Genomic DNA, 10,012 nt, shown 5'->3' with positions numbered 1-10,012 from the left:
AACACATGCGAACAGCTAGCTTACTAACAGCTTCAGTTAGAAAGGTCGTAGGGTGATTAAAATACGATGGTTTTACTTATATACAAAATAAAATTTTCTAATGACTTAATAACACTGAATGTGTGACAGACCCTTTCAATGCTGAAACTTTGAGGAACATGAACTTTTTAAGACCCCCAAATGAGGTACGTTCCTCGTAATGATGTATACTTTGAGCGCTACAAATAGCCAATGTGAAAGCAGCGGTAGTTAGTCTAAAAGCTCTTGAATCTTTACAACTATTTGCTGTGCAGACTACTAAATGAGCTCTCATAGTAATAACCATTAAAGCGTAGGTGTATCCACGTACTGAGAGAACTGGTACTTGCATCCTATGAGCAGATGCCTTCAGGGAGGACATCAGATCAGTTTGGCTGCCATACCGCTAGGATTCCTTTGTTTCCCGATTTCTATACGTCAGAAAGTTTTTCTTCCCTCAGAAAGGACTAAAGATTCAGCACTTTAGTATTCTTAGTGGTGGTAATTAATTAGCTTGATCCCGTGTGCACGCGAGTAAAGGTGGGTGGGATAAAGCCGTCAGAGCGCGGCATCATGTTCTGCAAATGCAGAGCAGTTAGTCTCCTTGTCAGTTAGGGTCGACACTTGTACTCTCGTGCCTCACTTGGAATCTGAGCTCGAGGTGTAGAGAGCGAGAGAGAAGTAACGAGAGACGGCCGGCGCGAGGACGTAGGGGAATCCTCATAGCTGTGCAACCCTCCTCTCCTCCAGTCTGCATAAGATCTGCCGCTTCTGTGGAACCCAAACAGGCAGCTCATTCAGGGCAACTTACTGCTTTCTCTGTTCAGTCCTTTACGCCACCTAGTGCAGCCCAAATGCTGGGATCGCATCTTTCGCTTCCACAGCAAGGTAGTTATGCAGCTGGAAAGGATGTGAAATGACCTGCTAAGGAAGGTCTGTACCGCAAGAACTTGAACCGAACCTTGACAATGCACGGGATTTACCGCCTTGGCTTTCTTCTTTTCGTACATCTTTTGCATGGAACACAAACCCAAGTCGGACACGGTAAGTTTTGATTCCCTTTACCCGTTGCTTTTTCATATTTTTTAGGTAAGTGTGTGTGTGTGTGTGTTCTTTTCATCATTAAGTCTGCTAAGTTAAAAGAGCGAGACTGAGACTATTTCGTGGGACATTTTACTTATCTCTTTGGGACTGAACAGAAGCATCATTGAACTCCTTCATAAATTGTGAATGCCTGCCTTTGTCTAAGGGTTGGCAGTTGGAGAAGGCGTTATATTCTCATTATCATTTTGAGATCTGAGCTTACCATGTACATAAAATATATTATAGGGCTCTTTATGGTATTTGCAGCTGCGAAGTATGCCTGCTGTACATGCTGTCATGATTTGTAGACTTAAAGTGGCTGCTACCGGGAAGGAGCAAATTTTGGCGTTGGTGCATGCTGTGGTGCCCAGCTTACCTAGAGAGTAACCAACATTTTTTTCTTAAACTATTGTTCATCACTAAGGTAATCATGACGCGGAAATTGACCTGTTTTATGCTGCTCTGCATTCATTAAATTAGGAACAAAACAGATGAACCTAGCAACGTTTCGGAATCCATTATTTCTTGTATTGCCCTTTGTGGTAGCATGCCTTTAAACTTGCCTTTGTAGGAACATGACTTTAAACTTGCATATACATTTTCATGACATGGGCTGTACTCCCATGTTGTCTTGGTATTGAAACGCATGATTGTGTCTAGACTGCCTATACCTTTAAAAGTGTGCCGTCAAATATTTTTGCTCTACTTCCCTAGAACACCGTTTTGTAAATTGTTTTTGTGTCTCTAACTTGCTAGATCCCAGACCTTGAACAGACTACAGATGTGCAATGACATCAAGCATGCCTTTGGAATTCTTTTTGGATAAAGACCATTTGGTGCACTTTAATATTTGTTATATATAGCATGAATTGGCATCCCCGGATTCCAGAGCATTGCTTGGGACAGCTGATGTCAAATGAGATAGAAGCGGTATTGCAGAACATGCAACATTTGGTGGTTGTAGTTGAGGCATTCTGGAGGTTTTCTTTTTGTTCTCAATCTTTCAGTGGTGGGTGGGTTGTACGAGAGACAGCCGGTGAACATTCCATTTCCCTTTCCGAAATCATTACAACTGGTCACGATAGTGTTATAACATTGCACGGTACACAGCATGATTTCAGTACTCTTATTTCCCTATTTTGAATCTGTATGACGGACTAGTGATGTGAAAAGGTGACCACACAAAGCCATCTACAATTTTTTTCTTCTAAGTTTGCTTTAAAACTATTGTCTAGAGAAGGACACAACAGAAGAGTGCAGTGTTGGAGTTGCATTACTTTTTAGTCGGCCAGGAATGTAACCAGATATTGTCATTATGTACCCACAATCTCATTATGTTGCCTTCTTGACCTGCTTTGTATGTGGGGGGGGGGGGGTATCCATTTTTCTATATGTTGCCCTTCAATGTGTTTTAATTGCAAAATGCAAATGTCAGTTGTTTCTTATAACTATGGCAGGAGTTCTTCAGATATGGCTTCTTATCCCTGAGCAAGTTGTGTACAGGTATTTGGCACACCTAAGTTTAAATATTTGTAGAAGTATTCTGGCATTAGAAAGTCAGGGTTTCAAACAGATGTTCAGGAAAAATGTATTCAGTTGAGTACAAACAATTTATATAACCACATACTTTCAATCAGCATAATCCTAAACACTTTTTTTGCCTTCGTCTAGCTTTCATATATGATTACCAAATTCACTACAAGGAGCAAATCCTCTAAGGCACATGTTTTAATAAACAAATATAGTTTGGAGACAAATACAAAAGTAGTGATAAAGTGAATAAGAGGAAAACAAGATGTCTATGGTGAATTCCGATAGCTGGAGCAGGGATAAAGTGGTTTGAAGTCAATAATAGAATTCTGGGACTTGAATAGAAAGCAGTTGTTAGCATGTTAGCTACCCCCAGCCTCTGATATTGGAAGAAAAGAATGTTCTGTTTGCCAGAGGTTTTACTTTTTGGAAGGTCAGGTCCTTATTCGTATTCTTTCTTTCTTGCATTCATTAATTCAGTACTTGCAAACCCTAGCAGCAGCTTGCATGCACATTTGTATAGAGTGCAGAGTGGCAGGCAACAATAGTGACTAAAATGATTATACATTTATGTTGCCTTTGAAACTGAATAGAAGATGGGTACATATGCCACTCTGAATAATCATAAATGATTCCAGGGCTGGATACCTTTCTATAATAATTAACAGAGAATGTACTGATGCTGAAATATAGTTGTAAAAGTTGGGGGAGAATGCTTACTTAAATTACTTGACTCTCATGTATGTGACTAGAATTTCTGTATTTTTCCTGATGTGTGCAAGTAGAAAGAAAATGAACCTGCAAAGCTTGCATGAAAGAGAAAGTAGTTCAGTGTACTGCCTAATATATCCAATACAACAGTTTGTTCAAGTACTTCGTCTGAATTTTCCATTTTTGGTTTATTTCTAAACATTCTCTTTCCCTGAAAATATTGTCATAAATATGTTGGATTTTTATTTGTCAGCTCAGTGTGTTACCAACGGCAAATATTCTTTATATTCTGTGAATTCCTAAGCACCACAAGAGAAATCTGCCATGAGTCGCATCACAGTTATTGTGAATGATTGCCAGAAAAGCTGCATTTTTCATAACGTCTAGTGCTACAGGTCTTTCAAAGGGCATTCACAACTGGATTTCCTTTGCTTTTGAAGCTATGCAAGCAATATTGTCATTTTTCTTACTTGATGTAGCATTTTGCTTATTGACATGATTATTTTACTTGTTTCCTCTGACTGTCCACTCAGCACTATAACTCTAAAATCTACCAAGCAAATTACTTGCAGGTGTAGAGCTAATTTCTAGAAATGTTTTCAGTGTTACGATGTGTTAGTGGTTAGCATCCTATGATTAGTAACCAGTTAACTGCAATCCTAGGATTATACGATGATTATTGTTTGTACTTGAGCTCCTTTTGAAGCTGCTGTGGATTATAATTGCGTGAATTACTAAGTATCTTAAAACAACTTTTATTAATGACCACTAGGAAGGACTATCTGCATAGGAAAAAGTGTCACCGCATTTTTCCCGTTTTCCTTTTCCATTTTAAGTAGAACATAGAAAAGTTTTTGAAAGCTTTCACTTGATGGTATAGTGCTTGCCCTTGTACTTTGTTGGGCAATGACAATATTTATGTGAGAAGTAGGCAAACATTGAGGATTATAGGAACACAAATGAAAAGAAGGTATTTAAAATCTTCAACCTGCATCTGTTCAACAGACCCGGAATCATTAATTGCAAAAATGGACATGTTGAGCACTGTAAAATGTTTTAGAGACATTAATAGGCAGGGAGCTTAAATATGAACACAGACATTCTAGAACTGTTGTAAAGATACATGGTATATTTTATCAGTAGGATAAGTATTTCTTTAACAAAGACAGCTACCCTTATTCAGAATAGTGCGTTCTGATGGCTGATATAAAAGAGGAGAGGGCAGTTTTAGAAATGGTTTTGACAATTCTGACAGTGAATTGCTGTGCATATCAAATTGATACATGGGAAATGGAATCAAAAAGGTATGCAGTGCCAAAGTATGCATGATGTGGTCACTGAACTGTATCTTGCACCGATTGTGTGAAACTGTGTTAACTATTACAGCCTGAAGTGAGAGTTTTGTTTCATGATACAACAGTGATTGTATAACTAAGAAGGTATCCGTTAATAATGGGAGACAAAAAGTCAACTCAGGTGTCGCTCATGTTCCTGAGATGAAAAAAATAATGAAGACTAAAAACCATCAGGGTGTGGATTTCCATTTGCCCATATTCTATGTTGTTGGTCCGCTCAGTGTGTGGAATATTGTGCTCACTGTGCTTGCCAGTTGAGTACCAGTATAACAGCCAGGCTTTAGCCAGTATGCTTCATGTTAACTGGTGTCTTCTGAGGAGAGCACTACAAGGAGAGAGAGACTGAGACAGTTTTGTGCAATACTACTTCAGTGCTGCTACTAAAAGTTTTAATGTTTTTTTTTTTTTTTTTTTTGCATAATGTACATCACAAAACATGTGGAATTTTAATCTGTCATATACTTTTTTGAACTGCAGGTGCAATTTAACTGTTTGGAATTTAGCAATGGAATGCTTCAGAATGGGGAGGGAACTTCATCAGTCTTATTTTTGCCGTGTTTGCTATTTCTCCATATCTGAGCAGTCATAGAGTTAACGAATACATAAAACAGTGCTAGTCATTGTCGGTGAACTTCAGCGTTTTAGGTCTATGATTCATGCATTGAACATAGCAGATTGGAACAGTCACCAGGTTCCCATGCCGGCAGTGCTGAGGCATCTTATGGAAGAGAAACTAAAATAAACATAAATAAAGATCGCATTTTCATGTGACTGTTTCACAGTTTTACGTATAGTTTTAAAAGTATGAGCTAGCTATGTGTCATCCTGTAGTTCTGGGCATGATTCCCCCAGACTATATTTGTCTCAGCATTATGTTATAGTTTAATAAATCTGACTGATTGTGATATTCCAGTTCTGAGGGTATTAATAGTACTCCAACTAGTTGCATACTACCCTAGGAAGTAAATTGGTAGTAAACAGAGATTATATTTTATCAAGCAAGCCATGCAGAGATGTCATGGGCAGGATCATGGCCCATATGCATAATGCAAGGTACACTGTTTAAAAGATAGGGGAATTCCTTGCCAAAGTTCATAACAGGCCACATGCATAGTATCTTATTATGCATGTATGATGTGTAATCGAGCCAAATATACTCCATAATAGCTGTATACCTCAGCTACATTGGGGGAATCGGAGACCAGATATGCTGACTCTTCTTGCCTATGATGTGGACTGTATAATGTTAGTGTTTTGCTTGATTTGTAATCCTTGCTTACCAGCACATACAATGCTTATCTTGTTAATTTGCATTTTTGCTGAATAGCAGACAAGCTCAGTACTACTACAAGTACTTGTACCACATGGAGTGCCACGCTTACCCTCACTAAGTACTTTTACCACATGGAGTACCACACTTGCACTCCAATTCAAGAACATAAATTTGTTAAGCACCTTTCTGATGTAGAAAAGGTACTTAATAAAATTTACGCACCTCTTGGTATTGTTAAACTCTAGTTTCATATTAGGCCAGCATTTTAAAATAGTTTTAAAAGCAGTTAACAGTTGTAATTCACTTCATTGTTTTACACATGTGCCCACGCATGCACACACACTCACACAGAGTTTGTTGAAGTTGTGCTGAAGTTTTTAACTAACTGTTTTAAAAGTAGGTCATTCATCAGAAAGGCTCTTTACCTTTGGTCACTGTCCTGTGTTTGTCCTGTGTGTCAACACTAAGTGTTTTATGGCTTTCTAAACAGTAACCACATCATACTTCAACAGTATTTAGCCCCTGTAACTAGTACTACACTGGACCAATTAAAGCTTCATATAGTACCAAGACTTATGACTGGGTCTGTCCAACTGTAATTCAGTTCATCATGTGCTCTTTACATGGATGTCAGGATTCACTTTTTCCCCCTTCATGTTGCTTGCTTTCAGTCCTCCAGGTGTTGAACACATAAATTGTTTAAGATGATACCCAATCATCTTCTGTATGCTGTCAATTCCACTCACCCAAATCAGCATTCAGAGCAACTTCCTTTGTAAGTAATATGTGAATGAAAAGAGATTGTGAGCATTGCAGCCAAGAGCATACATCCTTGGCTGTCTGAATTATAAGCCATTAGTTTCCATACTATCTCATTTCAGTTGCCTGGTTAATGAATGTGAATGATTGAAATTGCAATTAAATAATTGTGTGTGCTTCTTTGTAAATGGTGTAACTTAATACAAGAAGAAAAAAAGTCAGGACAGCATCCCAGTCTGTTTTTTATCTTCCTATCCACTACAAGCACAGTAAAGCAGACCATGATTTCTAAGTAGGGATGTTAAAATAGCTAGCTCTCCTGCAGAAGCTGCCTCATAATTCTAATATGAGACAGACATCATTTCAAGCGTAGAAATTAGCACAATCTGTGTGTGGGATAACCTTACTTTTAGCTGTTAACATTAAAATTAAGTTAATAAATATAACATCCAGGATAGTTGGCTTTTGAATAAACTAATTTAGGGTTGGTCTTAATTTTATGATTCTGTTTTCATTTTGTTCAGTCTTCTACCCATTTGTTAACTGATATTTTTGCAGTCCATAGAGCCAGTAATTGAGGCAATGCATTTTAGGAAATAATGTGCCTGAATCTTTAAAGTCCTCCTTTTTATTATCCTTTATTTCCATATTTATTTTTATTTTCTAATTTGCTAGCCAAGTATGCGCACTAGACTAAAGGGCCCTTTTAAATGGATGACCTAGGAGGGCATTTTTGTGTCTTTCTTAAATACCGAGTCATTTGTGCCTTCTGTTAAGATGTAATAGAGTAGACCTGGAGATGGAGGGGAATGTTTGGAAACGTTTTTTTGAGTTCTTAAGATTTTTTTAATAAAAGTTTTATTGATTTAGCATATATACAATATATACACACAAAGGAAGACATTAAATATCACATACTGTTATACAATGTTAGGAATACACTGAATATCAAGGTAATCATAGACAATTATGTTTTAAGAGATTTGGTATTTCAAAAGCAACATTTAAAAGCTATCCCAACAGCTAAGTCTTACTAGGATTTATAGATCTTAATGTAATTGCTTCTTTTTCAGTTTTATATAATGCCACAGTTAAATTTAAAAATTCTTTATTTTGCAGGAAAAGAGCTCACTTTCCAGTTTTTTATAGTAACTTTTCTAGCTACTGCCAGAAGACTCTAACATTTTTGTTGTTTGGCTTTTACAGATAAAAGAAGTGGAACATTCATTACTATTACTGATCTAGTTAAAGAACAATCATCAGGTCATAGCCCCTTTAAATATCGAAATGCACCAACACAAAAAAAAAAAAAAAAATCACCAAAGAGGCAGCAATTGGGAACAAAATCCATTTAATGGTGCTTCTGGTACCTTGGCATACAGCCTTCAGGGAATAATACAAGCCACCAACCTTCCCCATTATGTTACAAAGCTGCTCCAGTTAGATACAACCATTCAACTGTTCAATTGACATTTCTTAAATTAACATATCCCCCTAAAAGCCTCAACAAAACAACAATAACATAACACCATAACTTACGTTCTTTTAATAATAAAAACAATTAACTTTTTTAAATTCATACCTTTAGGTTTCATAGTAATATAATTCAAAATGAATCTACTTTCCATCTTTGAAAGACTAGCTAAAAATGATGTAGCAGCAGGAGCGGCCTTGGGTCAACTGGTGCCCTAGGCAAAAGGGCTCCACGGCACCCCCTACCACACCATCTGGTGCCCCCATCCTGGTCTACCTACACCAAATAAATACTGGAAAAGTGCCCCTGCTACAGCGGCACCCTAGGCAGCCGCCTAGTTGGCCTATGCCTAAGGCCGGCTGTGTGTAGCAGGATACTGAAGAGAAGACTGGCATCAGATCCCACATGCACATTAATAAAATGTTTTAAATTCCTATTTCTAATGTGGCCCAAATGTTCAAGGATCCTCCCCTTGACCATACATTTAGTTTGTCCTGTGTATCATCTCACAGGGGTATATCCGCACCCTATAATATAAACCACCCCACACAAAGTGCATAGAAACCTTCCCAAAGAACAAAAAAAAATGTCCATTGATTTTACTTCCTGAAATGTTCTTAATCCTGCAACAAACCTTACATCTACCACAAGGGAAGGACCTCTTAAAAAACATACTTGTATATTTAATACATTAACATATGTGTCCACTCAGCTTTTACATGTTTACTACATGAGATTTTATATGGAGTAACAAACATTCTATGTTCGACATAAAAACTTTGCAGAATAAACTTAGTCTGACTAATTTAAGTGAAAAAGTTTTATTTTTACCATCTCTTGAGTCACTGAGTCACTCAATCTACTACTATCTAAAAAGTTCCAGAATTTTGCACCAAAATTATTATTATTTATAATTAACGTATATAACTTGGATAAACTTCCTTTGTAGGTCAATGTACTTTTGATGATATATAATGGGGGAATAGTGTTCTGTTCCTTTCCACTCATATTGCCTCCAAATTTGTTTAATTTCTTACTGAAGGATAATATTAACTGGTTAACAGATTCACCCAACTTACAATCTTTCATTAAATATTCTGGTGATTTAGCTTCTCCTTTTTTCAAAGCAAACAGACCATAATACTAATCTATTCCTTTTTAGAAAAATACATTTTCACATTGTTTGAGGCTCTTTAAGTCTAGGGGTGTATGCACTGGGGAAGCAGAAAAAATAATTTTAATATTAATGGGTTTGAAAAACGTATTGTTTTTAACTGTTTTAAGAATTTATTTCATATGCAGAGTCTAAAGACTGAAATCAATTTCTTTCTAATGTAAACTTTATTAACCAAATGAAACAATTGTTAAATATTTCTAAGTTATCATATTTGATAAACTTAAAACAATTTAGTACACCCTGCCTCTGAATGGGTTTCCGTGGACTAGTATAAGTTGAGTCTATCCCGAGTATAACAGATTTAAAATTTGCAGCAATCGAATAAGATTCTACATCTGGGAAGCTAATGCCACCATACTCCTATAATTTTTAGCTCTTTAGGAAGCCATAAGAATGACATTAACATTTTTTCCATTTTCTTTGAAATGTTTTGTCAGGTATCAAAGCTATTGATGTGTGTGTCTAGTTCATAAGAATGAAAGACCACATTACAGAAGATGAGAAGGCAGAGATGAGCTCTTTGATACTTCATTTGAATTAAACATTGGGTAATATGATCATTTTGGTAAGTGCAAACCTGTCCTCATCATTTATTTCATTTTCAGTGTGTTAACCAGGAAATTAAATTGGGC

General features: G+C 36.9%; 1 protein-coding gene across 1 annotated transcript in view; it reads left to right on the top strand.

The window, feature by feature from the left end:
• The first annotated feature begins 337 nt into the window (after nt 1-337).
• The window catches only part of PTPRT (protein tyrosine phosphatase receptor type T), a 3,212,182-nt gene continuing 3,202,507 nt past the window's right edge, over nt 338-10,012 (top strand). The window contains exon 1 of the mRNA XM_044089009.1: nt 338-1,062. Within this exon, the coding sequence (XP_043944944.1) occupies nt 987-1,062 (76 nt within the window). The 5' untranslated portion in view covers nt 338-986. The remainder of the gene's footprint in view (nt 1,063-10,012) is intronic.

Source organism: Protopterus annectens, chromosome 12.part0 (genome assembly GCF_019279795.1).
Source record: "Protopterus annectens isolate FY-2018-M chromosome 12.part0, PAN1.0, whole genome shotgun sequence".
In the NCBI taxonomy this organism is placed as follows: Eukaryota; Metazoa; Chordata; order Ceratodontiformes; family Protopteridae; genus Protopterus; species Protopterus annectens.
The sequence above is the reverse complement of the archived record's forward strand: the minus strand, read 5'-3'. Positions and strand labels throughout refer to the sequence as shown.